This window comes from Brassica napus, chromosome A3, assembly GCF_020379485.1.
Source record: "Brassica napus cultivar Da-Ae chromosome A3, Da-Ae, whole genome shotgun sequence".
Classification (NCBI taxonomy): domain Eukaryota; kingdom Viridiplantae; phylum Streptophyta; class Magnoliopsida; order Brassicales; family Brassicaceae; genus Brassica; species Brassica napus.
Genome location: NC_063436.1, coordinates 1478195 through 1493657, shown reverse-complemented (window position 1 = coordinate 1493657; position 15463 = coordinate 1478195). Strand labels below are relative to the sequence as shown.

The following is a 15463-nucleotide window of genomic DNA, read 5'->3' as shown; positions in this document are numbered from 1 at the left end:
TTTTGTTAAAGTTTATAATTTATCACTAAGCAAATATATTAAATTTTGGTTATAAATACACTATTTTGTATTTAGTATTTTCATAATTTTTAGCCAATAAAAATTTAACAAACACAAATAATTTTTGTTGAAGTTTATAATTTATTGCTATTGCTTGATAAAAACTAGATCTTGTTCATGCGAGTCTTCTGTACTAAAATATTTTAATTATATAACAAAATTTATCAATAAATTAGTATAATTTGAATGTTACGAATAAAAAATGTATCTTTTTGAAACAATTTTTTTTTAAAACATGAACGAGTATTTGTTTTCTGTAAGAATTTCAATGGAGACACAAATGAATTGATAGGAACTAATCAAAGATTGAATCAACCAAACTCAACACTCAAGAACTCTTGAGCCAAATCTGAATTACAGAGTTGTAGCTCCTCTGTTTCTACATGTATATATGATGAATCAACAACTACCCTACACGGAACTGAAGGCTCATCATCAGCTAGAACCAAACATGCCTTGTAAACTCCATTTCCAGGCGGTAGATTAAGTACTGATGATCTCGGCACTGAGATCCTTCTTTCACTCTGCATATCTCCGGTGTTGTCGACTTGCAAGATAAGCCGATGTGCCCTGCCGAGGAGCTCTGATACATAACTCATATCTCCCGCTGCAAGAGCTTGGCGTACACGTGTAGAAGAGACTTGCCCTCTGTCTTTCGAGTCCGCTGAGTCTCTCTTTTCTGAGTCTTGCTTCTTGTCCATCACGGAGGTTATGATGTAAGCACCGATACCGTACTCCTCGCACAATCTCACTAGCTCAGAGGCATCACCCGAAGCTTTATATCCAAATCTGTAATTTTCGCCTGCTACAACTCCGCAGACCCTGAGCTCTTTTGATAGCTTCTCAACAAATTCACGTGGGGTAAGATGCCGCACGCTGGCAAATTCAATCTCGTACTCTACAGGTGCTTTGTTTCCACAATATGAGTCCCAAGAGGTAAGCACACGTTTTCGATCACATTTGGCCACTATAGGAGCCCTGCTTGTACATATATATATTTGTCAGTAGTCACCACAGGATAGAGCACAAACTGATTTTAAAAAAACTTCGGCCAAGGGGGACATTACCTAGGCTCCCAACCGAATACCTCAGCCATTCCAACAAAAGATAATAGATAAGGAGTTCCGATTCTAGAAGCTTGAATGGCAAGCTCTCGATGGCCAACATGCAGTGCATCAAACTTCCCTAGAGCAACAATACCTCCTGCAACATAAAATGTCAAAAACGATAACATCTAATAAGGGCATTGCAGAACCATCAGACAACTTCTAAACATCACCAAATGCTAACATCTAGTAAGTTACATTGTCTTATCTAGTTTCTAGTGTCGCACTGCAAATTAAAGCTAATTATTGCATAATCCACCATTTAAAAACTAGAAAGGTGTGAACTTTTAATAGGAAGCAAGAAAGAAGAAACGAAGATACCTGAAACAGGACTTGACCCATCAGCTGGAAGCTCAAGATCATCTTCTCGCTGGCTTTGGAGGAAGAAAACAAAACAGATAATGAGAAAAAGACGCCAACTTGTACATCAATTAGAGAGCAGTAACATAACTCCTAAAAACTTGTCCAATCAAGAAACATAATAGCTCAACAGACAATACACGCAAGAACCTAAACTGGGAAACTCATGTCATGTCGTCAAGATGCAAACTTTAGATGTCAAAATCCTCTGAAAAGGACCAACATGACATTTAAATTTTCAAATCGAGGAGTACAAAAACAACCTGAAGCAGTTGTGAAGGATAGGCGTTTCGCCGGAAGTCCTGTAGTGAAACCCAGATGAAGAAATCATCCGGTGACGCAATTTGTAGCTGCAATTACCGCTCGCCTTAGCTTGAGAAGGCCTGAGGAAGAAAGAAGAGAGCTGCACGATCTTAGCCCCACAAAAACCTAATCCGATGGAAGCATGATGATGATGGTAATCGGACAAATGCTGCAAGGCACGTGAGCCTCCGCTCAACATGGTCCCTCCTCGAGATTAACGATCGGCCAAAGCTCTCGCTCGCTCTCTCGGAGACTCTTCGCCGGAGCTTTACCTACCACTGTGGTTAAGGTTTTGTGACCAAAAGTAAGAATAACCCTCTAGCTCAGACAGAGTGTTTCGATACCACCCCAAAACATAAACCTCTAGGTCAGGCAGAGTGTTTCCAAGACCACCCTAAAACATAACCCTCTGGCTCATTAAGAGAGTTTGGGTAACACTCAGAGAGCTAAGAGCAGGCGCATTAGAGGATGTAATGGGGTTCATGGGCTCAAGTTCCTAGGCCCGAATTGATTTAAAAAAATGAAAAATGACTTTAATTCATTGAACCGATCCTTAGAGCATCAGCATTAGTGAACCCCCTTTTGGGGTTCATAAGAATTTTTTAATATTTTTTGGTGGGACCATAAATAGTATTGAACCTCTATTTATTGTGTTCTTGCATTAGTGAATTTCAAGAAGGGGTTCATAGAAATAAAATATTATTATTTATATTTTTTTAAACTTTCAATTAATTAACAATACATGAATAAAATATAATAATCTTTTATAATTTTTTAAAAAAATTATTCAATACATTAAGAATAGATAACATAAAAATGACATTAAAATTTTATTCAATACATTGAGAATTCAAAAACATACAAAGATTATTCATACAATAATTGGCATTATTAAAAATTAAAAAAAAAATATAAAATATAAACATACAAATTTATATTAAATTTTATATATATTGAAATTGGTTACATAGTTATGACAGGTATATCAAACTTAACTAATTTTTTTAAAAACAATTAAACCTACACCTAAAATTCTAAATCCAAAGTTCTATCTCCAACGTCACCGTCTTCTAGTCACATACCGAGCTTGGACCTTCTCCACTCTAAACACCTAATGTCCTCGCCACTAATGACTCACCCCTTTTGCCACCTTCTCCTCCATCAAGCTTCTCTGCCTTGTCTACCTTCCTGTAACACAATACACAAACTACAGAATATATATTATATAGAACGCAAAGAGTCAGAGGCAGATGTGCATGGTAAATCGGATGACTTGTCTCAGGCATTAAACATCATCTCCAACAATGGAAGACAAAAAAAACAGCATATTACTTTGTGTAGTTGCATGATTCTATCTCTCCCAACCGTAAGTGCACGCTTTGACACTTCGATCAAATGAACCAGAGTAGAGCTCTGCAGTTCTGTGTCTGAAACATAGGGAAAAAACAGTGTTCCTGTGACCTGTAAAGGCCTGTAGACACATAATCATAAAAGCTGAGACAAATTGGACCTTATGAACATGGCGATCAACTCCTCTAGTCGTCAAGTAACGACCATCAGAGTTAACAGCTAAAGCATCTACAATTACAACAAACAGCAATCATGAATACAAAATGAAACCTCTGAGCAATGGTTCCAAGACAGACAGTCTATAAGTTCTTCCTTTGTCACCACCATCTCCAAGCAAAGCAGGCTCTGTCACACTCAAGAACCTCAGCTTATCAAAGCATCACTTGCATTACTGTAAACATATACAAAATACACATTCAATCAATTCTTGTGACTATATAAGCTATGAACTATCAAATCCAACAATCTGCTCACATGCCAGTGATAAAGTCTCAAGCTTTCACATTCAAATCAAGTTCCCATGACTAAAAATCAAAACTTTAGTAGAAACGAACCTCAGCTTGGCACTCGAGCTTCTCATCGGACCCTTCACCGCGAACCAATTACATATCTTCTCGAGGTCCCAACTACATGAAGCGCCGGTTCTCAGACCACCACCACTGCGAGAAAGAAACACACAAGTAGATATATTGATTTCAGTAAACATACACAAGGAATAAGGTCCAATTTGTCAGACCACCACCATTCTCCTCTGATTGTTACAAAAGAGAAATAAAAAACAGAGAAGAATAGAGATGAAAGGAGAAAAAAATGAATTTGATGAAATAAGGTCCAATTTGTCAGACCACCACCATTCTCCTCTGATTGTTGTAAAAGAGAAATAAAAAACAGAGAAGAATTGAGATGAAAGGAAAAAGAATTGAATCTGATGAAATGAGGAGAGAGGAGAGAAGATGACGAACAATGGAAGGTGATGGAGAGAGAGTGGAGGAAGCTAAAGCTAGACTTATTACCAAACTCCAGCTTCTGTAAGAGACGAGAAGAAGATGTGGAGAAGGAAAGAGAAGACAATGACTGATTGACACGTGGTCTGAACCGTGTCAATCAGTCATTGTCTTCTCTTTCCTTCTCCACATCTTCTTCTCGTCTCTTACAGAAGCTGGAGTTTGGTAATAAGTCTAGCTTTAGCTTCCTCCACTCTCTCTCCATCTCCTTCCATTGTTCGTCATCTTCTCTCCTCTCTCCTCATTTCATCAGATTCAATTCTTTTTCCTTTCATCTCAATTCTTCTCTGTTTTTTATTTCTCTTTTACAACAATCAGAGGAGAATGGTGGTGGTCTGACAAATTGGACCTTATTTCATCAAATTCATTTTTTTCTCCTTTCATCTCAATTCTTCTCTGTTTTTTATTTCTCTTTTGTAACAATCAGAGGAGAATGGTGGTGGTCTGACAAATTGGACCTTATTCCTTGTGTATGTTTACTGAAATCAATATATCTACTTGTGTGTTTCTTTCTCGCAGTGGTGGTGGTCTGAGAACCGGCGCTTCATGTAGTTGGGACCTCGAGAAGATATGTAATTGGTTCGCGGTGAAGGGTCCGATGAGAAGCTCGAGTGCCAAGCTGAGGTTCGTTTCTACTAAAGTTTTGATTTTTAGTCATGGGAACTTGATTTGAATGTGAAAGCTTGAGACTTTATCACTGGCATGTGAGCAGATTGTTGGATTTGATAGTTCATAGCTTATATAGTCACAAGAATTGATTGAATGTGTATTTTGTATATGTTTACAGTAATGCAAGTGATGCTTTGATAAGCTGAGGTTCTTGAGTGTGACAGAGCCTGCTTTGCTTGGAGATGGTGGTGACAAAGGAAGAACTTATAGACTGTCTGTCTTGGAACCATTGCTCAGAGGTTTCATTTTGTATTCATGATTGCTGTTTGTTGTAATTGTAGATGCTTTAGCTGTTAACTCTGATGGTCGTTACTTGACGACTAGAGGAGTTGATCGCCATGTTCATAAGGTCCAATTTGTCTCAGCTTTTATGATTATGTGTCTACAGGCCTTTACAGGTCACAGGAACACTGTTTTTTCCCTATGTTTCAGACACAGAACTGCAGAGCTCTACTCTGGTTCATTTGATCGAAGTGTCAAAGCGTGCACTTACGGTTGGGAGAGATAGAATCATGCAACTACACAAAGTAATATGCTGTTTTTTTTGTCTTCCATTGTTGGAGATGATGTTTAATGCCTGAGACAAGTCATCCGATTTACCATGCACATCTGCCTCTGACTCTTTGCGTTCTATATAATATATATTCTGTAGTTTGTGTATTGTGTTACAGGAAGGTAGACAAGGCAGAGAAGCTTGATGGAGGAGAAGGTGGCAAAAGGGGTGAGTCATTAGTGGCGAGGACATTAGGTGTTTAGAGTGGAGAAGGTCCAAGCTCCGGTATGTGACTAGAAGACGGTGACGTTGGAGATAGAACTTTGGATTTAGAATTTTAGGTGTAGGTTTAATTGTTTTTAAAAAAATTAGTTAAGTTTGATATACCTGTCATAACTATGTAACCAATTTCAATATATATAAAATTTAATATAAATTTGTATGTTTATATTTTATATTTTTTTTTTAATTTTTAATAATGCCAATTATTGTATGAATAATCTTTGTATGTTTTTGAATTCTCAATGTATTGAATAAAATTTTAATGTCATTTTTATGTTATCTATTCTTAATGTATTGAATAATTTTTTTAAAAATTATAAAAGATTATTATATTTTATTCATGTATTGTTAATTAATTGAAAGTTTAAAAAAATATAAATAATAATATTTTATTTCTATGAACCCCTTCTTGAAATTCACTAATGCAAGAACACAATAAATAGAGGTTCAATACTATTTATGGTCCCACCAAAAAATATTAAAAAATTCTTATGAACCCCAAAAGGGGGTTCACTAATGCTGATGCTCTAACAACCACCAATAGAACTATGTCAAACCACAATTTAAATCAGAAATGAACCAATTTGAAACTAAAAACTAAAAAAAAAAATCAATGAAGGCAAAAGAAATAAAATATGAGTTGAATAACCAGATACTAACCAGTGACAAATACATTTATGTTAAAAAACATGAGTAACATCTCTTTTAATGATTTTCTATGCAAATAGTATCCAACCAAATCTATAAATGTTAATAACCGATTCAAATTGTTTTTTCAGTTTACAAAAGGAACACCAGAGTGAACCCTCTGCGCATACTCCACATACTCTCTCCCAAAAAACTGCTTCAAGTAATGCTCCTCATAAGGTATCCTATCGGCAAAGAACTTCCACACCACAACCGCAAACGCAACCGCCGAAACAGGGTTACACAGCATCACCTGCGTCCCCACAGACCATACAAGAAACCCGGAGTAGCTCGGATGCCTCACGATTCTATACACTCCTCGCGTCACAAGCCTGTGATGCTCCTCGTGGCGAATCTTTATGAGGTGCGTGAAGGATCTTCCCGCCGTGATGATCGCGGTTTTTCGAAGGACTTCGCCGAGGAGAATCATTACAAGACCGAAGTTGCTGATCCACCAGTGCTGTTTCAGGGAAGGAAAGAGAGTGATCTCGGTTAGGTACTCGAGGATGGATACTAGCATTGCGAAAGCGTAGTGTTTGGTGATTAGGAGTGAGCTTAGAGTGACTCTCGATGGTCCGTGGATGGCTCTGGCGAGAATGTATTCCGATGTGTGGAAGAAGATTATCGCTAGGAACATTTGTGTTAACTGTCTGGATCCAGTGTCAGTAAAGATCTCTGTCATTGATTCTTTACAAGGTTTAGCTCAGACCTGAAAAAAAAAACACGAGTTACAGACCAGACAAGATGTTATTGAGGTCGATTATAACACAAAGGAAGGAATAAGCCAAAGATGGGAAGCATTGAAGTATCCAAACTCTCTCACTTGACTAAAAGATATATCTTTAAAACCAAAATCTCAAGAACATTAAAGCTCAATCAATTTAACTGTGACAAAGGCCTCAAGAATGTTCTCCTTCACACTAGACTATAATCTTCTTAATCCATTAAAAAGGAGTCATGATATGTTTCCAAGATAATATTTTTACATGAAAAACGAAGATCTAGTACAAGGATTAATGATTAGATGTATATAACTGAAAATAACAAGGAGGATCTGAGACATACCCACTTGAAATTGACGGAGAATGCGAGAAATGTCCCGAAGCTGGGAGTGAGAATCGGGTGGGGACTTTGAAGGAGAGAGCAAAGTTTGCAGTTGAAACCCTTTATTCTTTGCTTGGGGGGTAATAATCAAGGGCTTACCTTTCTAAACACAGAGAGATCCCTTCTGTTAGATAGAGCTTCCGGTCAAAATCACGTTGAGGGAAGGAACTCTTTTTTTCTTTTTTTTTTTTGGGACACTCTAAAATGTAAAGAAAGAACCATGCTTTTTTAGAACTACCGGTTCGCGACCGGTTTGATCATATTTCACCGGTTTAACTAGGATTTTTTTTTTTTTTGAACATCTAACTAGGATTTAATTTTAATCTAAATCGTGGTTTCACATAACCAACCGATCAGTTTGTTCCGGTTTAAATTAGCAATGGTAGTTAGATGTCAATTAGATTAAACATTTCCCAACAAACTTTGGGAGAGGCAAAACTAAGGCTATAACTGGATGTTAATAAAAGGAATAAGTGTAATTACATGAATGATAATTAGTGGAATTCAATGGAATGAAATTAGTATTTCATTTGTTCCTGAACTATTTTTACGTGAAATGGTTTTTCAAAAGAATGTTAATATTTTTTTTGGAATGGAAATGAATAATATGGAATGAGAAGGAATAGTCATTTTTTTTTCATTGTAACTGGTGAATATTTTATGAAATGAGAAAGAATTAAACATTCATGAAGTTTATATTCCAAAAAAATATATTCCAATTGCACCCTAAGTACATAGCCAGAAAACCTTCCCAGAAGAAGATTTTGGCTCCTAATCCTTCTTGGTTGTCTTAAGCCTGAGTTCCTGTTTCATTGTCATTGATTTTGGAATTTTTTTTTCCCTTATAGATAACTTGTTTACGCATTTTGACTTCTCCAAGCTCTTATAGAGATTAGTAAGCTTGGTGACTATATTTTCCTCTTCATTTTTTACTAGTGAAACTGTTGTACCAAAGCATTCATAGTCCAAGGCGTCCAGCATTTTTTTCATCCGGTCGAACATGTCACGAGAAACCACTTGTAAGTTTATAGAAACTAGTTTTGCCAAAAAGAGAGCAAGCACAAAGTTTACTACCTCACATCAAATAATCAATAATTACCAAAAAAAAATCAATAAGACAAGGACCACTTCACAAGAACTTGACATACACCTTTTTGTTTTCTTATCTTCAATTCTAACATTCATACAAGTCACGAGAAACATTCAGAATTACAATCCTTTGTCCCGGTTGTGAGGAGAGATCAATATTCAATAGTTCCTGTGGGCTCAACTTCACTGGCGAGAACCATAAAAGAAATCATGCACATAATGTACAATGAGCTTTGTCCATTATGGCGTTTTTAGTAACAACAATCAATCAATCGACCTCACTGCCTCTCCTTAACAAATTCTTAAACAAAATATTCTTAAACCCTGAAACCCTAAGCAATGCAATAATCTAAAAATTTACTAAAACCTGAGCAACAAAAACACACAAATTAAGTACTCGTTAAACCATTTTAGAATACATAAAACACAGATAAGTTTTCTATACATACTCAAGTATCCCTAATCCAAAGAACACAAAATACAAGACCTTTTTTTTAACGTGGGTTATCCTCTTCCCTCCGACCCGACCCGGTATTCCCACCCGACAAAGAAGCAAGCAAGTTAAGATGATGACCAGGAAGATAGTTCCCGACTCTAGCTGCTGAAGCCTCACCCATTGCAGCTGCAGCTGAAGCTTGTTGTTGCTGCTGTTGTCGGACGAATAGAGTAGCTGCTTGCTGCTGCTGTGTAAACAACATCTCCGGTGGAGCTCCGGCGGCAAAACTCCATACTTGTCCGAAGTCCGGCCTCGCCGGAACCGCCCAAAACCCACCACCACTCATCAAAGAAGCCCCCATTGTGGGTCCAACGGTTAACCCTCCTCCTCCGGCGCCAGCTTCTCCCTCCCCCGCTCTCACGCCTCGTTTCCCGAGTGTAAACGAGGAAGAAGTGGAGAGAGAAGCGGTGGAGAAACTCGCCGGAGTTGTGCCTGTTCCTGTGGCGGCTATTATAGAAGGTTCAGCTTGGCGTAGGAGCCACTCTATGGTCTGGCCGTCTGATTTGTGACCTAGTTCTCTGGTCAGCTGGAAAACACGAGCTGCGCATATGATCGGCATACGAATCCGTCTCCCTCTCCCGTCTACTTTGGTGTGTCGATCCTTAGCCGGTGGCTTCTTCACGGCGTTAAGAGCTCCTTTATTAACTACTGACGGATGCTCCACTATGACGCCGTTAGGCACTGATCCGTCGTTGCTCGTCATGGGGGTGCCGGAAGAGAGAATTTGAGAGGTAAATGATTTTAAAGAGTCGTTTAGCAAGAAGCTGGTGGAGACAGGAAGTAGGGCACATGGCTGTTGGTGGGTCCCCCACACAGCTCACTTATGCGAGGGACGCGTTTAAGCTCACGCGCTGACTCTGGTGTTGACTGTAGCGTAGGGACCACGGTCCGGCATGAGACTTTAAGTTATTTTGGGGTTAGAATGTGGGTCCCATAGATATTTGGTTGTCGGAATTACAGGCGATGCTTAATCACACGAGTACTTAATTAAGGGTCATTAGGATTGATTCATGGTGGCAGTGGGGAGCAAATCATGTGGAGTAGTTTGCAAAACTGTTTCCAATTTACAGTTTCCACGTTAGTTGAAAAGTTGTGCTAAAACGATCGGTCGTCGAGAGGGCCCAAGGTGACAGAAGTGGGATAAGAGACAATCAATGACGTAATTATTTGGTGAGTCGACTTTACATCTGCACTGATTACGATTTTGTTTATTTATATAATTAATTTAAGTATATCTATTACTATACTAATTTTTAGATCACTCTGTGTTTTGTGTTTCTAATATAGATGGCTGGCTCCAATAAAATGACGAGTACGCACTTTCTGACAATGGTTACAAGTTACAACCATTCCGATTCGACGATCCGCTCGCATGATATGAAGCATCTACTACTTCATGTTTTAAATGATTAGTTATCGGTTAGCTGGATAAACGCATCTATAGTTTGTAAAGTTTAGACACTAATTATTGCTAATGATCACCCAATTACCAAAAGTGAACACATAATCGTACGAATCATTTGACAATTGTCAAATGTGATAAACAGCTGGAGCCCATTCTCATTTATTTATTTTTGAAATTAATACTACTATCTTTTCTCAAAAAAAGAAATTATTATATGGTGTGGACCAAGATAAAGAAAGTGACACTTCTGACAAAAGAAGAATCAACTCGTGTTTCATCATACAAGAATCTTTTCCTAGTTTTCACTTGGCCATGCCTTAGATTTTCGCCACTGACTCAACCAATCAGAACGATCCACGTCATCTTGTGTTGAGGATAAGGATATTTTTATCTTCTCTTTTGCTGAAAATTTAGCAAACTGTGACCATCGATAAAACCCTTTTTCTTGGGTTCCCTTCACGATAACATGGATTGAACTTTTGGTTATTCTTGTGGTTTATTGGTCATTTTTTTAGCCTAGCGCATAGAATTGTAATTAGTTCATAGCAAGGAAAAAAAGCATTGTGATTAGTCTATGCGGGTTGTAGTGGATTGTAGCCGTATATACAGAGTAGCAACAATCTTTGAGTTGGTTAGCTGCTAGACAGTTTAAAAAGTTTTAAAAGAGTAATTGTTGAGTGTAGAGATTCTATAGTTTAATCAAGTCTTGAATCGGTTTGGATCCTATTAAGACATGTCACTCCTAAACAAAATCTATGCATTTTGACTTTGTAATAATATAGTCTCTGTAACAGTGGTCACGAATATCCAAATCAACTCAACATTCCAGGATCTAGCAAGTTACTATCAGTCATATCTCCAGGGAGTAGCAACAAACAAAGATTGGGATTAAGTACACCATCAGGGTCCTTTGGTCTCTTTAAAGACGTTGGGGGTTTAATTAAAGGATTACAAAATGCAAGCGGGTCATTTATCCTATTTTAAAAACCTCAGGGCTTCATTTGTAATTATTTGAAAAAATGAAATAAAACCGATTCGCGATCATAACGAAATTTAAAATCCAGCTGAAGTGAATGTTGAAGTCATCATCATCGTCTCTCTTCGCGAACTCGATTCTCCTTCACCGATGGAAGTCAATGTCAGAGCTAGTCAAAACTCACGCCCTTCTGATCACACTCGGTCTCTCCGAGGAAGAACCTTTCGCTTCTCGCGCTCTCTCCTTCTCCGCTCTCTCTCCCTCAGGCGACGTCGATTACGCTTACAGATTCTTGACGAGATTACCAAATCCTCCGGCTTTCAGCTGGAACTTCGTTATACGAGGCTTCTCCAATAGCAAAACCCCCGAGAGAACGATCCGTGCTTATATCCAAATGTTGAGAAACGGATTCTCACCAGATCACATGACTTATCCGTTCCTCCTGAAATCAAATTCACGTCTTATGAATAGAAAACTTGGCGGGTCGTTTCATTCGTCAGTCTTGAAAAATGGGTTTGTGTGGGATTTGTATATATGCAACTCTCTTATCCATATGTATGGTTCGTTGCGAGATAGTGTTTCCGCTCGCAAGGTGTTCGATGAAATGCCTGATAAGAATTTGGTCACTTGGAATTCTATCTTGGATGGGTACGCGAAGTGCGGGGATGTTGTTTCCGCGAGACAGGTGTTTAATGAAATGACTGAGAGAGATGTTGTGTCGTGGAGCTCTATGGTAGATGGGTATGTAAAGAGCGGAGAGTATAGCGAAGCTCTTGAAGTATTTGATGAGATGATGAGAGTAAGTAACGCAAAGGCTAATGAAGTTACTATGGTTAGTGTGTTGTGCGCTTGTGCTCACTTGGGTGCGCTGAACAGAGGAAAGGCGGTGCATCGGTATATAGTGGATAAGCATTTGCCTTTGACAGTTATGTTGCAGACGTCTCTTATCGATATGTATGCTAAATCCGGGTCGATAGGAGACGCTTGGGGGGTGTTTTGTGGAGCAAACGTTAAGGAAACTGATGTATTGATGTGGAATGCTATGATTGGGGGGCTTGCGAGTCACGGTTTCATAAGAGAGTCTCTCCAATTGTTTCACAAAATGCAAGAATCCGAGTTTGAACCGGACGAGATAACATTCTTGTGCTTGCTTGCTGCTTGCTCCCACGGCGGGTTAGTGAAAGAAGCTTGGTATTTGTTTAAGAGTCTCGAGAAAAGCGGAGCGGAACCAAAGAGCGAGCATTACGCTTGTATGGTCGACGTGCTTTCCCGTGCCGGTCTGGTTAAAGATGCGTACGGTTTTATATCCGAAATGCCGATGGAACCTACCGGTTCGATGTTGGGTGCTTTGCTTAACGGGTGTATAAACCATGGAGACTGGGAGCTTGCGGAGACAGTTGGGAAGAGGCTTGTGGCGCTGCAACCGGATAATGATGGACGATATGTCGGACTAGCTAACGTTTATGCGATCAACAAGCGGTTTGGCGCGGCGAGGTCTATGAGAGAAGCAATGGAGAAGAAAGGAGTGAAGAAAGTTGCAGGACACAGTATAATTGAATTGAATGGAATGCGGCATAGATTCATAGCTCATGACAAAACGCATTTAGACTTTGAGAAGATCTACGCAGCGTTACATCTGGTTAGTACTTGGATGGATCTCAATGTCGATAGTGAGAACTGTAATTGTATTTGTTTTTGATCATAATACAGTAGGGCTTTCCTAGATTTTTTTTACCTAAACTTTTGATTTCTTGCGGTGGAAGTTATCATTAGACAAGCCCAATATAAATATCTTGTAATGAAATTTCAAAGCAATTTCAATTTATTCATTCAAGCATGTAAACAAAAGCTGTTTTTTATCTTCTCATTGTCGAATCTTTTGATTATCATCGAATTAGAAAAACAACCCCAAAAGAATGTGCAATCCATCCATCAACGGTTGATGAATTAGGGTTTCTTGTTTGTTTTCTTCTTGAAGGTTTCAAGAAGAAGGAGCTAGTGAGTGTGAGACTCAACTTCACTGCTTCAAAAGACCTCTTTCTTTAAAGAGATCATACATAGCCGCTCCTATCTTAGCCGGTGATTCAACAACCTTCACTCCTGCATCATTTAGACTCTTAATCTTGTCCTGAGCTGTCCCTTTCCCACCGGAAACAATAGCTGCAACAAACAAAAAACCAGAGAAGCAAATGAGAGCAAAGAACCAAAAGTAGTAAATACTGTTTAGGCATTAGATGGTTTGCTTATGAAAATACCTCCTGCATGACCCATTCGACGACCCGGTGGTGCAGTGAGTCCAGCAATGAAAGCAACAACAGGCTTCTCAGTACCACTTGCCTGTTTATAATCATCAAACAACCAAAGTTGAGTTGCAAATAGATAGACCCCGACCAAAGTGAAAGTGAAAGAGATTCAAAGTTGGTTATATTACCTTTATCAAAGCTGCAGCATCTTCTTCAGCAGTGCCTCCTATTTCTCCAATGAGAACAATACCTGAAACAGCCACCTGTCTCTACTTAGTTTCCATGTTTCTTAGTTTCCATCTTGAGGTACTAACTACACTAAGAAGAGACAGGAACTAAAGGAATCAAAGCCTTCTAAAACAAGAATCTTGCAGTCTAAAATGATTAGGTTACCATGTGGTTGTTCTATTACAGTGATCTTTAAGATTCATCTATTTAGAGGAAACAATGAAACAGATAAGTTACCATGGGTTCAGAGACATTACCTTCTGTCTGAGGATCAACAAAGAACTTCTCCAAGCAGTCAACAAAGTTTGTCCCGTTAAAAGGATCCCCACCGATTCCTACACAAGTAGACTGGCCTAGACCAACTGCAGTTGTTTGGAAAACCTAAAACCGAAAGCAACAACATATTTAAGATTGAGAGAGACAACAAACACCAAAGGCAATACAAGTAAAGAAGAAAAGAGCTTACAGCTTCATAAGTTAAGGTTCCAGAACGAGAGACAATCCCAATCTTGCCAGGCTTGTGGATGTATCCAGGCATAATCCCAATCTTGCATTCACCAGGCTTGATAATCCCAGGGCAGTTTGGACCAATCAGCCTAGTTTTTGACTGGCTGTTAAGAGCATGCTTTACGCGTACCTTAAATAAAAAACACCACAAAGATCCCAAGTCAGATTAGTCTAAAAGAGCCAAACCACATGAGTATCCAACCCTATGTAACTTATGATGATGGTAATATTACCATGTCATGTTGAGGGATTCCTTCGGTGATGCAGACAACAAGATCCAACTCAGCTTGTATACCTTCCATAATAGCAGCAGCAGCGAAAGGCGCAGGAACGTAAATCACAGAAGCATTGGCTTTGGTCTCAGCCTTGGCTTCAGCAACAGAGTTGAAAACAGGGAGGCCTAAGTGCTCTGTTCCACCCTTCTTTGGTGTCACTCCTGCCACCTATATATTACACAACAAACACACACAAAATTAACATAAAGCCACAACCTTTAAATCAAATCGTCAACAATGACATCTCCAGGATCAATAAGAGTTCTTTTCAATTCGAATTTTAAAGAAGAAAACTTTAAAAGGTGAAGACTTTACTTACCATGTTGGTGCCGTACTCAATGGCTTGTTCAGTGTGAAAAGTCCCGTTCTTTCCGGTGATGCCTTGACACATGACTCTGGTGTTTTTGTCGACGAAGACGGCCGCGGGGGGATCCGACGCGAAGGAGCGAGATTGGGTCAGCGAACTGAGAGTCTGGCACGACGGGAAAACTTCGCTTGAGCAACGGCGAGCTTTTGATGACAGAGATCCGATGAGCCTCCTTGCGACTTGCCTGGACATGATTGGCTAGTTCTTCTCCTTAGTTCTCTCCGATCTGAATTTAACGTGGGGGAGGAGCCCTAAACTGTGTGAAGGCGAAATCGGAAATGAATGGCAAAAGAAATGTCAAGCGAGGTTCGTTTGAAGAAGAATCAGCCGATCAAAAGCCGACAAAACAGGCTTCTTCTCTTTAAGACTTGTCTGAAATTTTAGCCCAAACCCAATATTTCTAGATTATGGACATTTTTTGGTATATACTTTGATACTCTGCTATTGAATACTAATATT

At 39.0% G+C, this 15463-nt stretch overlaps 5 protein-coding genes and 2 long non-coding RNA genes across 8 annotated transcripts; 2 read left to right on the top strand and 5 right to left on the bottom strand.

Annotated features, from left to right (window-relative positions):
• Nucleotides 1-345: 345 nt before the first annotated feature.
• On the bottom strand, nt 346-2146 carry LOC111210462 (FAD synthetase 2, chloroplastic-like). Its single transcript, XM_022710861.2, has 4 exons — nt 1790-2146; nt 1488-1540; nt 1128-1263; nt 346-1038 (listed from the first exon to the last, which is right to left on the bottom strand). Exons 1-4 carry the CDS (start codon nt 2026-2028, stop codon nt 372-374), a joined length of 1095 nt encoding a protein of 364 aa, XP_022566582.2. The 5' UTR covers nt 2029-2146; the 3' UTR covers nt 346-371.
• Nucleotides 2147-3264: 1118 nt separating this feature from the next.
• Nucleotides 3265-4132, bottom strand: LOC125593089. Its single transcript, XR_007329000.1, has 2 exons — nt 3734-4132; nt 3265-3570 (listed from the first exon to the last, which is right to left on the bottom strand). It is a non-coding gene; the product is annotated as an uncharacterized LOC125593089 (long non-coding RNA).
• A 255-nt stretch (nt 4133-4387) lies between these two features.
• Nucleotides 4388-5276, top strand: LOC125593088. Its single transcript, XR_007328996.1, has 2 exons — nt 4388-4807; nt 4971-5276. It is a non-coding gene; the product is annotated as an uncharacterized LOC125593088 (long non-coding RNA).
• Nucleotides 5277-6241: 965 nt separating this feature from the next.
• On the bottom strand, nt 6242-7631 carry LOC111210460 (protein-S-isoprenylcysteine O-methyltransferase B). 2 transcript variants are annotated; one of them, XM_022710855.2, is made up of 2 exons: nt 7380-7631; nt 6242-7023 (listed from the first exon to the last, which is right to left on the bottom strand). In XM_022710855.2, the coding sequence occupies exon 2, from the start codon at nt 6994-6996 to the stop codon at nt 6403-6405; it is 594 nt and encodes a 197-aa protein (XP_022566576.2). In that variant the 5' UTR covers nt 6997-7023; nt 7380-7631; the 3' UTR covers nt 6242-6402. The 2 variants fall into 2 exon arrangements, with proteins under 2 accessions (XP_022566576.2, XP_022566577.2); XM_022710856.2 differs by having other exon boundaries at nt 7384-7627.
• Nucleotides 7632-8886: 1255 nt separating this feature from the next.
• Nucleotides 8887-9783, bottom strand: LOC111210456 (transcription factor TCP21). The gene has a single exon (XM_022710852.2). It carries the CDS (start codon nt 9704-9706, stop codon nt 9002-9004), a length of 705 nt encoding a protein of 234 aa, XP_022566573.1. The 5' UTR covers nt 9707-9783; the 3' UTR covers nt 8887-9001.
• A 1060-nt stretch (nt 9784-10843) lies between these two features.
• LOC111210449 (pentatricopeptide repeat-containing protein At5g08305-like) lies at nt 10844-13213 on the top strand. The gene has a single exon (XM_022710846.2). The coding sequence runs from the start codon at nt 11482-11484 to the stop codon at nt 13081-13083; it is 1602 nt and encodes a 533-aa protein (XP_022566567.2). The 5' UTR covers nt 10844-11481; the 3' UTR covers nt 13084-13213.
• On the bottom strand, nt 13189-15384 carry LOC106384976 (succinate--CoA ligase [ADP-forming] subunit alpha-1, mitochondrial-like). The gene is made up of 7 exons (XM_013824904.3): nt 14957-15384; nt 14596-14805; nt 14322-14492; nt 14113-14236; nt 13816-13877; nt 13640-13721; nt 13189-13544 (listed from the first exon to the last, which is right to left on the bottom strand). The coding sequence occupies exons 1-7, from the start codon at nt 15194-15196 to the stop codon at nt 13402-13404; spliced, it is 1032 nt and encodes a 343-aa protein (XP_013680358.3). The 5' UTR covers nt 15197-15384; the 3' UTR covers nt 13189-13401.
• Nucleotides 15385-15463: the final 79 nt, after the last annotated feature.

Bases quoted from the DNA above. Each gene is read 5' to 3' on its own strand.
- LOC111210462 (XM_022710861.2), bottom strand. From the start codon at position 2,028: ATGTTGAGCGGAGGCTCACGTGCCTTGCAGCATTTGTCCGATTACCAT. The intron at 1,541-1,789 runs GTTGTTTTTGTA...CTTCCTCCAAAG, and splicing joins ATCCTTCACAACTGCTTCAG to CCAGCGAGAAGATGATCTTG. The intron at 1,264-1,487 runs GTATCTTCGTTT...TTTATGTTGCAG, and splicing joins TGGGTCAAGTCCTGTTTCAG to GAGGTATTGTTGCTCTAGGG.
- LOC111210460 (XM_022710855.2), bottom strand. From the start codon at position 6,996: ATGACAGAGATCTTTACTGACACTGGATCCAGACAGTTAACACAAATG.
- LOC111210456 (XM_022710852.2), bottom strand. From the start codon at position 9,706: ATGACGAGCAACGACGGATCAGTGCCTAACGGCGTCATAGTGGAGCAT.
- LOC111210449 (XM_022710846.2), top strand. From the start codon at position 11,482: ATGTTGAAGTCATCATCATCGTCTCTCTTCGCGAACTCGATTCTCCTT.
- LOC106384976 (XM_013824904.3), bottom strand. From the start codon at position 15,196: ATGTCCAGGCAAGTCGCAAGGAGGCTCATCGGATCTCTGTCATCAAAA. The intron at 14,493-14,595 runs GTAATATTACCA...TTTTTATTTAAG, and splicing joins GAATCCCTCAACATGACATG to GTACGCGTAAAGCATGCTCT. The intron at 13,722-13,815 runs GTAATATAACCA...GATTATAAACAG, and splicing joins ATGCTGCAGCTTTGATAAAG to GCAAGTGGTACTGAGAAGCC.